The 17,047-nt window shown below is 42.9% G+C and overlaps 2 protein-coding genes across 4 annotated transcripts in view; both read left to right on the forward strand.

The window, feature by feature from the left end:
• Positions 1-8,376, forward strand: part of nst (phosphoglucomutase 3-like protein nst) — a 54,975-nt gene extending 46,599 nt beyond the window's left edge. The window contains exon 9 of one of the 2 annotated variants that reach the window (XM_053778196.2): positions 7,675-8,376. In XM_053778196.2, the coding sequence (XP_053634171.1) occupies positions 7,675-7,950 (276 nt within the window). In that variant the 3' untranslated portion in view covers positions 7,951-8,376. The remainder of the gene's footprint in view (positions 1-7,674) is intronic. The other variant, XM_053778197.2, reaches the window with a different exon arrangement.
• Positions 8,377-13,460: 5,084 nt separating this feature from the next.
• Skp2 (S-phase kinase-associated protein 2) overlaps positions 13,461-17,047 on the forward strand; it is a 75,636-nt gene continuing 72,049 nt past the window's right edge. The window contains exon 1 of one of the 2 annotated variants that reach the window (XM_053778198.2): positions 13,461-13,609. In XM_053778198.2, coding sequence (XP_053634173.1) covers positions 13,512-13,609 — 98 coding nt within the window. In that variant the 5' untranslated portion in view covers positions 13,461-13,511. Of the gene's footprint in view, positions 13,610-13,693; positions 13,842-17,047 lie in introns of those variants that run through there. The other variant, XM_053778199.2, reaches the window with a different exon arrangement.

A 17,047-nucleotide genomic window follows, 5' to 3' on the forward strand; every position in this document is an offset into this window, starting at 1 on the left:
GACTTGACTCTTGATGCTATGTCATTTTTGTATTGTCATTGAGCCTCCCTTCTTATCTGTGCACATTCGTTACTGGCTCTTCAGCTAATCTCTTTATTTTCCTGGGTCCTTTGTCTTTTGTACTTTTCCATTCTCTAGCACACTTAGTTTTTGCCTCCCTACACCTTTGGGTGAACCAAGGACTCGTTCTGGTCTTCCCATTATTTCTGTTTCCCTTGGGAACAAACCTCTCCTCTGCCTCCTTGCATTTTGTTGTCACATAGTCCATCATTTCTATTACTGGTTTTCCTGCCAATTCTCTCTCCCACTGAATGTCTTGCAGGAAGTTCCTCATGCCTGTGCAGTCTTCCCCTTTTGTAGTTTGGTTTTTCCTGTCCTATTCCTGCTACCCTCTCCACTTGTAGCTCAACTATGTAATGAAAGCACAGAACCACATGATCACTAGCTCCAAGGGGCCTTTCATACGTGATATCCTTGATGTCCGAACTACTCAAGGTGAATACTAGGTCCAGTCTTGCTGTTTCATCCTCACTCTCTCTGGTAGTGTCTCTTAACATGTTGATGCATGAGGTTTTCCAGTACCACATCCATCATCTTGGCTCTCCATGTTTTGGGACCCCCATGGGGCTCCAGGTTTTCCCAGTCAATCTCCTGATTGAAATCGCCCATAACTAGTAACTTTGCTCTCCCCATGTGAGCTCTTCTGGCCACCTCGGCTAGTGTGTGTACCATTGCTCTGTTGCTTTCATCGTATTCTTCTCTTGGCCTCCTGCAGTTCTGTGGTGGGTTGTACATTACTGCAGTTATCACCTTATGGCCCTCAGACTGGATTGTTCCTACTGTGTAGTTCCTTTCGCCCATTCCATCCATTTCCTCAAATCCCCACTGGTTTTTAATGAGTAGTGCAACTCCTCCTCCCTCTGCTCCCTCTATCTTTCCTGAGGATTTGATATCCAAGTGGAAAGATTGCATCTGTTATCATTCTGGTGAGTTTCGCTTCTGTGAGTGCTATTATGTCTGGGGATGTCTCCTTGATTATTTCATGCCACTCCTCACACTTCTTTGTTATTCCGTCTGCATTTGTATACCAAACCTTCAACTTCTTTTATAAAACTGTGGTCTGGGTGGTTGCTGTGAAGGTGGAGTTTGTAATGAGGTTTGTGAGGGCATTGGGTATGGCATGTGTGTTTTGGCTTAGAATGTTTGGTTGCATTGGAGTGATCCTGGTTGGGGGGCTTCTGTAGGTGGTTGTGAGGGAGGTTGTATTTGATCTTCTTCCCGAGTCTGGGTTCTGTCCATCTCCATCTTTACCTCTCTTTCATCCTTTCGTCTTTGTACCCTCTCAGTTTCTGCCTTCTCGTGTTCTGTCACAGTCGAGATATACCTTCTGGTATGCTGGCATGTCTCTCACACACACTCAACCACTCTCACACACACTCATACTCCCTCTCTCTCTCTCTCTAACTCTCTCACTCACTCTCACACTCCCTCACACTCACTCACCCATATCCACACACTCACACTCTTTCAGTCACACTTTCTCACTCACACTCCCTCCCTCACACTCTCGTCAACACTACCCCACACCTTCCTACCCACATTTACTCACACACACTCTCTCTCTATCTCTTTCTTTCCTATCCCACACTCTCTCTCTCCCTCACTCTCTCCTTTTATCTCTTCTCTCCCTCTCTCTCCTTTTATCTCTTCTATCTCTCCCTCTCTCCTATTCCACTTTCTCTCTCTCCCTCTCTCCTATTCCACTATCCCTCCCTCCCTCCCCCTAGACCTCCTCCATCTCCCCCTTCATCTCCTCTTCCTTCTCCTCCTCCTTCTCCCCTTGCCTCCTAGGCCTACAAGCACTCTAAAGGCTGATCCTACCCAACTCACACACTCCCTTACCCTCTCTCTCTCACCCCCTCTCACAGTCCCTCACACTCTCTCACTCACTCCCTCACACTCAACACTATCCCACACCTTCCCACCCACACTCTCTTTCTCTCTCTCTCTCTTATCCCACCTTCTCTCCCTCTTCATCTTCCCTCTCATCCTCCTTACTCCTACTCCCCTCCCCCCCCCCCATTGCTTTTCCCCCTGTCCCCCCTAGCCTTCCCCCCCATCTCTCTTCCCTCTGCTGCTGTTCCCTCCTGCTCACTGTCCTCTTCCCCTCCCTGCCTCCTCCCCACTCCCCACAACAAACACCCCATTCCCTCCCCACAACAAACACCCTCCCTCCACACACGCACTCTTGGCATAAGTTCTTCCTTCTGTGGAAAAAAAACACAGGACACCAGAAACCAGGACGGAAAACCAGAGGACTGGTGAATGAAGCGAGGGGTGGACCTGAGAGAGAAGACTGGGAAGCAGAGCTCATGAGAAGAGAGGAGTGGTGGAGGAGGCTGGAAGAGCTCAGCAAGAAAATGGAAGAGAAAATAGCTGAGGAGAGCAGGAAATGGGAATTACAAATCACAGCAGCTGAAGCTAAGATACAGAGCTTAGTAGAAAAACTAAAAAGTCTGAAACAGCCTAAAGAACCACGACACCAAGAACTGCCACATCAGTCAATGATGAGGGGACAGTAGGGAACAAAGGAGATGTACTGTATGCGATGACTCTGTCGGACCCAAGTGGGGCCTGGGAAAAGGCAGGGAGAACAGCAGGAACTAATGAGGGTCCCAAAGACAAGAGCTAGGCTATACACAGAGGCTCTAACGGACAACTGCAGTGTCCAGGAACAGATAAGCACAGGGACACCGGATAGGGAAGAGACAGTAGGAAGCAATGCGTCAATGGCAGGAACTAATTCACATCAGAGGATGCTAAGGGAAGTACAGTGGGAGGACGAAAGGGAGAGGGCAGCTTTTGTATATGGGCTCTATGAAGTAGATAGGGAAACTTACGAGGCAGGGAAACAGGAGGAAAAAAGAACGATTAAAAGCATCATGAAAGCAATAGGAGAGGACGACATGACCCAGCTGACAAATTTTCGGAGAATTGGGTGGTTTGCGAGAGGAAAAAAGCATCCAGTCAAAGTGATTTTCAAGGCAGAGTTGGCTTGAAATCGGATCCTGCAGGAGAAAGTGCACCTAAGGGACAAACTGGAGTTCCGGAGTGTGTACCTCGACCAAGACAGAACACAAGAAGACAGGATGATACTGAAAGAGAGGGTGCAATGTTGCAAGGAGGAATGGGAGGCAAGGAAGGTGGAGATCTGGGGAAATCAGGCCCAAGTGGTGGAAGAATAAACACAACCCCCTCCAGTACCACCCACAGAAGGAACCCAACCATGGCAGTCCCAAACCAATCAAACAACTTAACCCAAAACCCACTCACTGTACCCTCTGCCCCCATCCCCCTCAGCACAAACCCCACCCCCACAGAAACCCACACATCCCCCTCAGCTCAAACCCCACCCCCACAGAAACACACAGTAACCCACACAATGTACCCTCTCCCCCCATCCCCCTCACCACAAACCCCAGCCCCACAGTAACTCACAGCAACCCACACACTGTACCCTTTACAACCCCCACAACTGTAACCCCCCATAGGCCCTCTCCCCTATCCCCCTCACCACAACCCCCTCCACTGTAACCCCCCCATAGGCCCTTGCCCCCATCCCCCTCACCACAACCCCCACCCTCACTGAAACCCCCTATAGGCCCCTGCTGAAACAGCTTAGAGAAAAATGACAGTACAGACATAACATCAGGAACTTCTGCATCAGGCACAGACAAGGGGCCTGGAGGGAGCATAGATGCTATACTGCATACAAGGGCCCTATCAGACCCACATAGGGCCAAGGCAAAGATGAGCACACTAGGAAAAAATGAGAGGTCTGAAGACAAGAGGCTATGACATATGCAGAGACTCTAACAGACACCTGCAGGGGCCAGGAACAGCTGAGCAGGAAAGACAGTCCACTGAGCATAGGGGCCTCAGCCAGGGAAGGGCTTGAAGGAAGGAACACTCCAATGGAAGGAACTAAAACACCTCAGAGGATGCACTGGGAGATGCAGTGAGAGGACAAAACTGCGAGATCAGTTTTTGTCTACAGGCTCCAGGAAGTTGAATGAGAAACTTATGATGAAATGAAACAGGAAAAATAAAAAGTGATTGAAGGTATCATGAAAGCAATAGGTGAGGGCGACATGACCCAGGTGGCAAATTTTTGGAGAATTGGGTGGTTTGCAAGGGGACGGAAACGGTCTCTCAAAGTAATTTTCAAGGCAGAATCAACTCGAACCATGATTCTGCAGGAGAAAGCATGACCGAGAGACAAACAGGAGTACCAGAGTGTGTACCTCAATCGAGACAGAGCACAAGAGGAAAGGTTGATACTGAAAGAGAGAGTACAAAAACGAAAGGAGAGGAAATGACAAAGATGAGCAGAAGAACCCAGATGAAGTGGAAGGGCAAACACGCCCTCCAGAAACACCCACAGAAAGACTCCAACTGCGACAACCCCAAGGCAACTGAGCAATCTAAACTGACACTTACACACTGATCCCTCTGCCCCCACCCCCAACACCACAAACCCCACCCATACAGCAACCCCCTATGGGAACTCTGCCCCTACCCCCACTGCAACCCCCCATAGGCCTCTGCCAGGGCTCCTGATCCCCCAACCCCAATCTTCTCCCAGGATCACAGTATTAGAAAAGAAGTTGAAGGTTTGTCACACGAACGCAGATGGAATAACAAAAAATATGAGGAGTGGCATGAAAGAATCAATGAGAAGTCCCCAGACATCATAGCAGTCACAGAAATGAAACTCACTGAGACAAAAACAGATGCAATCTTCCCACCAGGATATCAGACCCTGAGGAAAGATAAAAGGAGCAGAGGGGGAGGAAGGGTTGCACTGCTCATAAAAGACCGATGGAGATTTGAAGAAATGGAAGGCATGGACGAGATTGGAGGAAGGGACTACATAGTAGGTACACTTCAGTCTGGGAAACATAAGGTAGTCATTGCAGTGATGTATAATCAACCACAGAACTGCAGGAGGTGAAGAGAGGAATATGAAGAGTGGCAGAGCAGTGGTGGGCACACTGGCCGAGGTGGCAAGAAAAGCTCACTCGAGCAGAGCAAAGTTACTAGTTATGGGTGATTTCAATCACAGGGAGATCAACTGGGAAAACCTGGAGCCACACAGGGGTCCCGAAACGTAGAGAGCCAAGATAATGGATGTGGTGCTGGAAAACCTTATGCATCAACATGTTAAGGGCACAACCAGAGAGAGAGGAGAGGATGAACCAGCAAGACTAGACCTTGTGTTCACCCTGAGCAGTTCAGACATTGAGGACATCACGTATGAGAGGCCCCTTGGAGCTAGTGATCACATGGTTCTGTGTTTTGAATACATAGTAGAATTGCAAGTATGTAGAGAGGGTAACAGGAGTTGGATGGGAAAAGCTAAACTATGACAAGGGGGACTACACAGGCATGAGGAACTTCCTGCAGGAGGTTCAGTGGGACAGAGAATTGACAGGAAAGTCAGTAAATGAAATGATGGAGTATGTAACAACAAAATGCAGGGAGGCAGAGGAAAGGTTTGTTCCCAAGGGCAATAGAAATAATGGGAAGACCAAAGCGAGTCCTTGGTTTACCCGAAGGTATAGGGAGGCAAAAACTAAGTGCAACAGTGAATGGAAAGATACAGGAGGCAAAGGACCCAGGAAAATAGAGAGACTAGTTGAAGAGCCAGAAACGAATATGCACGGATAAGGAGGGAGGCCCAGCGACAGTACGAAAATGACATAGCATCGAAAGCCAAGTCTGACCCAAAACTGCTGTATAGCCACATTGGGAGGAAGACAACAGTCAAAGACCAGGTGATCAGGCTGAGGAAAGAAGGTGGGGAACTCACCAGAAGCGATCAAGTAGTATGTGAGGAGCTCAACAAGAGATTTAAGGAAGTATTTACAGTGGAGACAGGAAGGCCTCTGGGTGGACAGAACAGAGGGGGATGCCGACAAAGAATATACCAACAAGTGTTAGATGACATTCACACAACTGAGGAGGAGGTGAAGAGGCTGCTAAGGGACCATAATACCTCAAAGGCAATGGGACCAGACAACATCTCCCTGTGGGTCCTTAGAGAGGGAGCAGAAATGCTGTGGGTGCCACTAACCACAATCTTGAACACATCCCTTGAAACTGGGCAACTACCTGAGGTATGGAAGATGGCAAATGTAGTACCCATATTTAAAAAAAGGAGACAGAAAAGAGGCACTGAACTATAGACCAGTGTTACTGACTTGCATAGTATGCAAAGTAATGGAGAAGATTATCAGGAGGAGAGTGGTGGAGCACCTGGAATGGAACGAGTATAAACACCAAGCAGCACGGATTTATGGAAGGTAAATCCCGAGTCACAAACCTACTGGAGTTTTATGATAAAGTAACAGAAATAAGACACGAGAGGGGTGGGTTGATTGTATCCTCTTGGACTGCAAGAAGGCCTTCGACAGTTTCTCACAGGAGATTGGTGCAGAAGCTAGAGGATCAGGCACGTATAACAGGAAGGACGCTGCAGTGGATCAGAGAATACCTGACAGGGAGGCAACAGCGAGTCATGGTACGTGATGAGGTATCACAGTGGGCACCTGTGACGAGCGGGGTCCCACAGGGGTCGGTCCTAGGACCAGTGCTATTTCTGGTATATGTGAATGACACGATGGAAGGATTAGACTCAGAAGTGTCCCTGTTCACAGATGATGTGAAATTAATGAGGAGAATTAAATCAGATGAGGAGCAGGTAGGACTTCAGAGAGACCTGGACAGGCTGGACACCTGATCCAGCAACTGGCTTCTCGAATTTAACCCTGCCAAATGCAAAGTCATGAAGACTGGGGAAGGGCAAAGAAGACTGCAGACGGAGTATAGGCTAGGTGGCCAAAGACTGCAAACCTCGCTCAAGGAGAAAGATCCTGGGGTGAGTTTAACACCAAGCACATCTCCGAAAGTACACATCAACCAAATAACTGCTGCAGCATATGGGCACCTGGCAAACCTGAGAATAGCGTTTCAATACCTTAGTAAGGAATCGTTCAAGACACTGTACACCGTGTACGTCAGGCCCATACTGGAGTATGCAGCACCTGTTTGGAACCCATACTTGATAAAACATGTCAGGAAATTAGAAAAAGTGGAAAGGTTTGTGACAAGGTTAGTTCCAGAGCTAAAGGGAATGTCCTATGAAGAAAGGTTAAGGGAAATCGGCCTAACGACACTGGAGGACAGGAGGGTTAGTGGAGACATGATAACAGCATACAAAATACTGCATGGAATAGACAAGGTGGACAGAGACAGGATGTTCCAGAGAGGGGACACAGAAACAAGGGGCCACAATTGGAAATTGAAGACCCAGATGAGTCAAAGGGATGTAAGGAAGTATTTCTTCAGTCGTAAAGTAGTCAGGAAGTGGAATAGCCTAACAAGTGAGGTAGTGGAGGCAGGAACCATACATAGCTTTAAGATGAGATATGATAAAGCTCATGGAGCAGGGAGAGAGAGGACCTAGTAGCACTCAGTGAAGAGGTGGGGCCAGGAGCTGAGTCTCGACCCCTGCAACCACAATTAGGTGAGTACACACACACACACACTCACACTGTATTGTATTATATTGTATATACTGTACAATATACATTTATTTTCTCTTGTATTCAGGTGACTGTTGCAGACAGGGCAGTCATCACTACAACTGATGCCGAACGAGAATGTGTAACACCAGAAGGGTTACAAGATGCTATCAACAAAATTGTCTCTGCCTTCTCAAAAGGTAGATCTTTTGTACGACCATCAGGGACAGAGGATATTGTTCGCATTTATGCAGAAGCTTCGACTCAGGAGGAAGCAGATAATTTAGCAATTCAGGTTGCTTGTGCTGTGTATGAGCTAGCAGGTGGTATTGGAGACAGACCTAAAGCTTCTATGTTACTATAATATTTTGTGAAATATATAATTTTATCCTTTCTGATGGCACAGTGACAGTGCAATTTGTCTTTGCACCTGCATAATGGGAAATGTAACAGTGGTGTATTATGGATACTTGAAACTTCATTGGTAGGCTATCTTATTTTGGTTCCATTCAGTACCAGTAGCTATAAAATTCAGAAAAACAGAGTAGCCTAAACCAGTTCATTCCTTTGTGCACAATGAAGAAATTACAGAATTATGCCTAAGAAAAATATAAGTACATGCTGTATATGACTCATGCAGTACATCCATATGTGCCTTGTGAAAATGATTTAGTTTGCAGGACAACCCAAATTAAATCTGTGCATTTTAGGTGAAGGCTTTGTGATATTTTTATAATTGTTTAATAATGTAATGTTTTGTTATATATAAATAAATATTTCAACACTTAAATATGTATTCCTACTTGTATTCCTACTTGTGCAATGGTGCAGCTTAAGACCTGTTACAGCCTGATACCCCCTTGAGGACCAGTTGTAAAACGCTATGCAATTAAAGTGCTCTGTAAATATCACAACTGCTAATACTATAGTAAGAGGGCTATGGGCTTATCTGCAATCTATTATTTGCCAGTAGGTCATAGAATGCAATTAATTTAGTACTACAAAACAATAAATGAGGACTTAAGAGTGGTAGGACTAGATCGACCATGGGTAATAAGTCACAGAATTTGCATTAGTGTGTGTTGAAGAGAAGTACAGAAATTCTGAGTGTGAAAGGCACTGAAGGAATGACTGAAAAGAATTATTTTTTATTAACACATCGGCCGTTTCCTACCAACGCAGGGTGGCCTGAAAGAGAAAAACTTTCATCATCACTCACTCCATCACCGTTTTGCCAGAGGCATGCTTACACTACAGTTATAAAACTGCAACATTAACACCCCTCCTTCAGAGTGCCAGCACTGTATTTCCCATCTCCAGGAATCAAGTCCAGCCTGCCGGTTTCCCTGAATCCCTTCATAAATGTTACCTTGCTTACACTCCAACAGCACGTCAACTCCTAAAATCCATTTGTCTCCATTCGCTCCTATGTAACACACTTGCGAACGCTTGCTGGAAGTCAAAGCTGAAAAGAAATGGGGCAATATTAAAAGATATTGGAGTGTCTGTGTGACCTGCCAATATTTGTGGTGTCAACTAAGTATCCTTCCATGTGATGACCATCAATGAGTGTTGACCAGTGTATAGTGTGAGCAGTTTCCTACGATTTATCCCTTCAAGGGATGAAATGGTTCAAGGAATTACATTCCTTACCATTGCTTGGCATTTTATGATCCCTACAGGCAGGACCAGATTAAAGAATGGGGTACCTTGGTAACTGTCTAGGCACTCATCTATAAGGAGTGCCAAAAGACATGAAAGCCAGAAAAAAATCCTTGAAAATACACTGGTAAAATGTTGTTACATTTCAATGCATGAAAATTAAGAAGTACACAATTTATATTTAATTACGCATAATGAAAAATAAGTTTCATATCCTTCTATTGCTGTGTGACCCTTGTGGGTTTAGTGCTTGGTTTTTATTATAATTATTATAGAAGCATTGAACAAATATTTGAAAAGACTGTCAAAACTGGTTTGTAAGTGTACCAAAATGTAAGCCTGCCCAGAGCATCCCAGTTTCTCAGCACTCTGTGACCCTAGTGGGTTTAGCTTGGTTTTGATTATAATAAATCCCAGTTTCTCAGTTTAGCACTTCCTGGCATTTACCTGGAGAGAGTTCCAGGGGTCAACGCCCTCGCTGCCCAGTCTGTGACCAGGCCTCGTGGTGGATCAGAGCCTGATCAACCAGGCTGTTACTGCTGGCTGCATGCAATCCAACGTACGAGCCACAGCCCGGCTGGTCAGGTACCGACTTTAGGTGCTTGTCCAGTGCCTGCTTGAAGACAGCTGGGAGGCAGTTGAATAGTCTTGGGCCCCTGACACTTATTGTGTTGTCTCTTAACGTGCTATTGACACCCCTGCTTTTCATTGGGGAGATGTTGCATCGTCTGCCGAGTCTTTTGCTTTCGTAGTGAGTAATTTTTGTGTGCAAGTTTGGTACTAGTCCCTCTAGGATTTTCCAGGTGTATATAATCATGTATCTCTCCTGCCTGTATTCCAGGGAGTACAGGTTCAGGAACTTCAAGCGCTCCCAGTAATTGAGGTGTTTTATCTCCATTATGCGTGCCGTGAAGGCTCTACATTTTCTAGGTCAGCAGTTTCACCTGCCTTGAAAGGTGCTGTTAGTGTGCAGCAATATTCCAGCCTAGATAGAACAAGCGACCTGAAGAGTGTCATCATGGGCTTGGCATCCTTAGTTTTGAAGGTTCTCATTATCCATCCTGTCATTTTTCTAGCAGATGTGATTGATACACTGTTATGGTCCTTGAAGGTGAGATCTTTGGACACGGTCACTCTCAGGTCTTTGACGTTGGTTTTTCGCTCTATTTTGTGGCTGGAATTTGTTTTGTACTCTGATGAAGTTTTAATTTCCTCATGTTACCATATCGGAGTAATTGAAATTTCTCATCGTTGAACTTCATATTGTTTTCTGCAGCCCATTGAAAGATTTGGTTGATGTCCACCTGGAGCCTTGCAGTGTCTGCAATGGAAGACGCTGTCATGCAGACTTGGGTGTCATTTGCAAAGGAAGACACAGTGCTGTGGCTGACATCCTTGTCTGTCAGATATGAGGATGAGAAACAAGATGGGAGAGAGTACTGTGCCTTGCGGAACAGAACTTTTCACCGTAGCCGCCTCAGACTTCACTCTGTTGACTACTACTCTTTGTGTTCTGTTTGTGAGGAAATTATAGATCCATCTACCAACTTTTCCTGTTATTCCTTTAGCACGCATTTTGTGTGCTATTGCGCCATGGTCACACTTGTCGAAGGCTTTTGCAAAGTCTGTATATATTACATCTGCATTCTTTTTGTCTTCTAGTACATCTAGGACCTTGTCGTAGTGATCCAGTAGTTGGGACAGACAGGAGCGACCTGCTCTAAACCCATGTTGCCCTGGGTTGTGTAATTGATGGGTGGCGATCTTGCTTCTTAGGACCCTTTCAAAGATTTTTATATGGGATGTTAGTGCCGTTGGTCTGTAGTTCTTTGCTATTGCTTTACTGCCACCTTTGTGCAGTGGGGCTATGTCTGTTGTTTATAGTAACTGTGGGACGACCCCAGTGTCCATGCTCCCTCTCCATAGGATGTTAAAAGCTGGTGATAGGGGCTTCTTGCAGTTCTTGATGAACACGGAGTTCCATGAGTCTGGCCCTGGGGTAGAGTGCATGGGCATGTCATTTATCGCCTGTTCGAAGTCATTTGGCATCAGGATAACATCAGATAGGCTTGTGTTAACCAAATTCTGTGGCTCTCTCATAAAAAGTTCATTTAGATCTTCGACTCTCAGTCTAGTTAGTGGCTTGCTAAAAACCGAGTCTTTCATTGTACAATGCAAGTAAGGTTAATGGAACCCAACCTGATGACCCTGGAGGACAGGGCTAGAATACCTGGAGAGGGTTTGGTAGATCAACGTCCCTATGGCCCAGTCTGTGACCAGGAATAAACTATATGTAGGGATATTCGCATGTGATAATGAAAGGAACTGACAAAGTGAACAAGGACGTATTGTTTCAGAGATGGAAAATAGGAACAAGAGGACACAACTGGAAGTTGAAAACGGGGATGAGTCATACGGATGTCAGGAAGTATTTCTTCAGCCTTAGAGTTGTTAGGAAGTGGAACCATCTGGAGAGTGAAGTGATAGAGGCGGAGTACATACATAGCTTACAAATACAATACAATTTTTATATCGTTGCACCCCTCAAGGGAGGTTCCTTGACGCTGGTGAGGGGCTCTGATCTAGGGAATTGGATCTGTGCTCCGGTTCCCTGAATTGAGCCTGAATACCTTCTATCCCCCCACATGCGCTGTATTATCCTACGGGCTTAGCGCTCCCCGTGATAATAATTTCTTTGCGAAGGTTATAATGTGTGATTTACATTTTATAAAATGTTAATCACACATGCCTGAGCATTTCGGGCAGATTAATCGTAATGCTGACAGACTACTTAAAACTAGACATAGGTTATAAAGTGGTAAATTTTATTCATTATTTTACCTTATTTCTAAAGTGAGGTTCCTCATAGTCATTTCTGGCACAATTACTCATGACAGTAAGTCGACAGTTAGGTAGCCAAAAATTTTAAAGAGCAGGTAAAAGAAGGCCCTTGAAGCCTTATTTTACCTCCTGCTAGGTTAATTAACCTAGCAGCGACCAGGAGCTGTGATTCGACCCCTGTAACCACATGTAAGTGAATACACTGCAGCTGGCCCATGCTAGGAAGGTCCAACTAGCACCCACCCACACACACTACCCAACGTCCTTGGCTCAGTGACCTGCCATGGAGTTCCACTCATCTCTATGGCCACACCAGCACCTCCCAGTATCCTTTCTAAATCTTAATTTCTCCAACTTGAATTCCTTGCTTCGAGTTTTGTCTTGGTTAGATATTTTCAATACGCTATTTATATCCCCTTTATGTATTACTGTTTTGTATGAATAAACTTCATTGGCGAAACGTTGTCTTTATCCATCGTGTCGGCATTTTGTACCATTTCTCTTTAACAAAATGAATTTACAAAAATTTTAATAGGCCTACCTGGAAAGATAAGAATGAAATAAATTGCAGGGATTTTGTGTATAATTTGCCAGTATCTATTACCAAGGTTTATACTATACCTGCAAAATATACCTTGATTAAGTAAGTTTATTCAGGTATGACTCAAGAAATCGTAATGACACGGGCTGGAGTTTTGAGACCCTATGACCGCGGGTTCAATCCCGGCCGGGGGTATGGTTTATTCAGGTACATGTACACAATGCAGTTGCATAAATTATCATACATAGCAGCATATGTGAAGGTTACCTTGGTAACCCCCCAAAAAGTCAAAGTAACTTATTTCCATTGGGGTCCTTGATGCTGGTGATGGACTCTTGATCCATGAAATTAGAGCTGCCCTCCTTTTCCTTGGATCATTCCTTATTGCCTGTCATTCCCAAGGCGCTTTTTTTACTCCTACGGGCTTAGTTCTTTCTCGTAAATATAATAAAAAACTGGAAATGTAAGTATTCAGTTTATTATAGATTAAGAAGATAAAATTCGATAATACTGGCTGGGTTTGATACTGTCCTGTAGTTATTAAACTGCAAGACTTCATTATTTTAAGGCTAGATTTAATAGGCCTAATATTCTTGAATTTTTATTTAAATAATACTAATATACAGTATGATGATAATGATAACATATTACTAAGAATGACGATAAGAAACAATAAATAATAATTACAATCAGTAACTTTGTTTATATAAAAATCTTAATATCAAATATTTTCAAGTCACAAAAAAAACTAAAGAAAATAACTCACAAATTGTTTCCATAAAGTGTCAGCGGGATATATAGTGACATGACACGACGATTCTCAATCAAATATAATATTTATGTAGAGGAAGTTTCAAATAATTGAATTTGTTTTTAAAAAAATGGCGGCGGGTAGGTCAGTGGTGGAGGAGCTGCCAGAAGCACCAGACATGAAGGTCAATGTGGCATCCAGCGGGGAGGAATTTCCTCACCACACCAGGTAATTATTATCACTTTCATAACGTGGAGTGCTTCAAAGAGCCACCCTAGTGCTAAAATCCTGCTGGGAGCAGAAATTTGGGTAAAGTGACTGAAAGAGACGTTGCCGGGCCACCCAGCTGATCGTGTCAACAAACTTGGCGCCCAAATCAGTCTCCATTGACTGACTGTGAAGGAAAAACCGATATTTTTCCGTGATTTTTTCTTGCCATGGAGCTGGTGCTGCCTTCAGGGTACGTGACTTTGTTGTACCTGATGCTGAGCATGCAAAATATATTAGGATATATGTTTTTTTGCTTGATTAAAGTCTGTGAATTGTTTTTATCTCCGTCTGGTTCATATTTCCCCTGAAGTGTGAAAATTTAGTTATGAATGTTTATTTAGGTTTAAATCTTTGACAGAGACACGCGAAGAATTTATATTGTTGTATTTATTTATGATTCTATAAGTGATTTATATATAACCCAATAAATACTAGACGCAAATACTAACTCCCTGTTGTGCCACAGGGTTGGATATTAGGACCCCTGTTGCTCACAATGTACACAAACTACATGGATGAGGGAATAGCACCATCAGTAAGTTTGATAAGACACTGAAATAGGTCGTCAGATCTTGTAGAGAATGCTAGAGCACTACAGGATGAACTGGATAGGTTGATGTTGGCATCGGAGAAGTGGCAGGTGCAGTTCAATGCAGACAGATTTCAAGTTCTGATCTTAGTTAAAGAAAGTAACTGTGGCACTTATAAGTGAAATAATGTGGGTCTTAGTCAGACTGCATGTGAAAAAGATTTAGTTCTGGTTTTCAGAAATTTAAAGTCATAACAACTGGAGAAAAATGGCATAAAGTACTGCCATTGATGGACAAAGAGAAATGCAGTAATCAGTCCTTTACTGTCAATAAAGCAGTGCATTATACTGCATTTGTGTGTGGGTTTTCTAAGACAGCAGTGCCTAATAGTTTTCTAAAACTATTTTTACTTTTTTCTTTGTTTCTTTTGTGTTTATCACTTGCTTTAAGTCAAGAATTTTTATTAACTTTATTCATTGTGGTTGAAAATTGGGAAAAAGGAATTAATGTACAATTGCTATGGATCCCATCACACATTGGATTACTCCTTCATGATAAAGTTGATATGTTAGCCAAGAAGAGTATCGAGAAGGAGAATGTAGAATATAACTTTGGTATAACTGTGTCTAGCATTAGGAATAATATTAGGAGAGAAGTAAATAATGAAAATGATTGTTATAGGAATGCAGTTAGAAGCCTGAGTAGATCTATAACCCACTATGATAACATGAACGTAGATAAGTATGTTTATGGAGCAACTTGCAATGTGAACAGACTGACTGATGTTGTAGTGGCCAGGCTTAGGCTTGGTTATAAGTACTTCTGGCAGTTTGGGAGACACACAGATGATCAAACTAAATGTAAATTATGTGATCAGGCATATGGTCATTCTCTTGAACACTATGTGCTTAATTGTCCACTTATTGAGGAATACAGAGACAGACAGTATAATAACCTATGTGACATGTCAAGATATCTTATTAATGAAAATAAGATACCAGATATACTAAGCAAATTTCCTAAATTTGCTTGTAACAGATAAGTGAACTATAGATATGTAGATATAAATCCATATGTATTCCTGTTAACCCTTTGGGGCCTAGTTCCTAGGCCTTTTGTGTATCCATATGCTCTCGCGCTACCGTCCACAGGATGGATATGGGGTGCACAATAAACTAGCCACTTTGGTGGCAAAATCTAAAAAATCTAATCTGGTTGAAAATTGGTTTTTAAAGTTAAATATAACTTTATTTTATCACTTTTTGAAATAATGAAATGATAGACATGCAGTGGTTACTGTAATATTGTTTGTATTCTCAGTTGATTGCATAACAGGCATGGAAGGTAACATAATGAAGTACATGATAAGAAGAGGATAAACCTCTTGTTTAGTAAACAGTTTGACTTTTGGTATAGTTCCTGCACTGTTTACCTAAGCTATTAAGAGATGAATCACAGAAATTATTCAAGAAAAATGGATGGGCAGTTTGTATTTTTGCTGATACTGATATGTATTAAGTTTAGACTGATACCAGTATCATCAAAATTATCTGATATTCCCCAATACTTTGGCACACCCCTACTTCAAAAAAAAGAGGAATAAAAGTTTAATTATTACATTAAATGAGAGACACTGAGAGGAATATGTGAATAATGATAAGTAGTAGTGTCCTTATGGGCAAAGGTTACCAGTGGGGTGTCACAAGGATCTGCACTTGTACCAATATTCTATTGTTTTAGATTTTTAACCCTTTCAGGGTTTCAGCCGTACTAGTACCGCTTATGTGCCAGGGTCCTTGATGTACTAGTACTCATAAATTCTAGCGCCTTCAAATCTAGTGAGAGAAAGCTGGTAGGCCTACATATGAAAGAATGGGTCTATGTGGTCAGTGTGCACAGTATAAAAAAAAATCCTGCAGCACACAGTGTGTAATGAGAAAAAAAAAACTTTGACCATGATTTTGGATTAAAACAGCGACTTTGCACTGTATTTTCGTATGGTATTTATTGTTGTATTCTAGTTTTCCTGGTCTCATTTGATAGAATGGAAGACATATTACAGAAATTGAGATGATTTTGACTGGTTTTACAATGAAAAGTACCTTGAAATTGAGCTCAAAGTAGCAGAAATGTTCGATTTTTACCAAAATTCAAAAGTAAACAAATAATGCTAAGTGTCCAATACACGTCAACTGGTGAGTCTAATACATGTACTCTTTCACAAGTGCACCTATATTATTTATACCATTTCTACACTAATGCAGTAGTTTGCATAACAGTAAATCTTCTATTTTTTGTGAGAACGAAAATACAAAATGGAAAGCAAAAGAATGTAAGAGGGGCGTGGGGACATGACTAATGGACAGAGGAAATGTTATTTTAGTGCCAGGAATATCTTTCTTGTTTATTCTGGACCCTATTTGGAAATTGGCATCTTTTGAAATTTGTGTAAAATTGGCAAAATTGCTAAATTCTGACCACTGTATTGGATAGTTGAAATCGGTAAATGGGTGGTTTCTTGTACTCATTCGATAGGAAAAATGGAGTTCTAGCGAAATAGGTATGATTTTTGTCGACTAGTACACTGGAATTGGCTGAAAATAGGGCTCAAAGTGGGCAAAATCGCCGATGCGTAAACATTGTCGAGACTGCTAAATTTGTGAGAGCATAATTCTGTAAGTTTTCCATCAAATATCATACTTTCGGTGTCATTATGATTGGGAAAAGGTTCTCTATCTTTTCATAAGATTTTTTTTTTTTTTTTTTTTAAATTGGGGGACCCTGAGAACAAGTCTCTGAGAGGGCGTGTGGACCCTGAAAGGGTTAAGAGTTACTTGCCAAAAAGAATAGAAAGGTATATGAATTT

Source organism: Cherax quadricarinatus, chromosome 22 (assembly GCF_038502225.1).
Source record: "Cherax quadricarinatus isolate ZL_2023a chromosome 22, ASM3850222v1, whole genome shotgun sequence".
NCBI classification, from domain to species: domain Eukaryota; kingdom Metazoa; phylum Arthropoda; class Malacostraca; order Decapoda; family Parastacidae; genus Cherax; species Cherax quadricarinatus.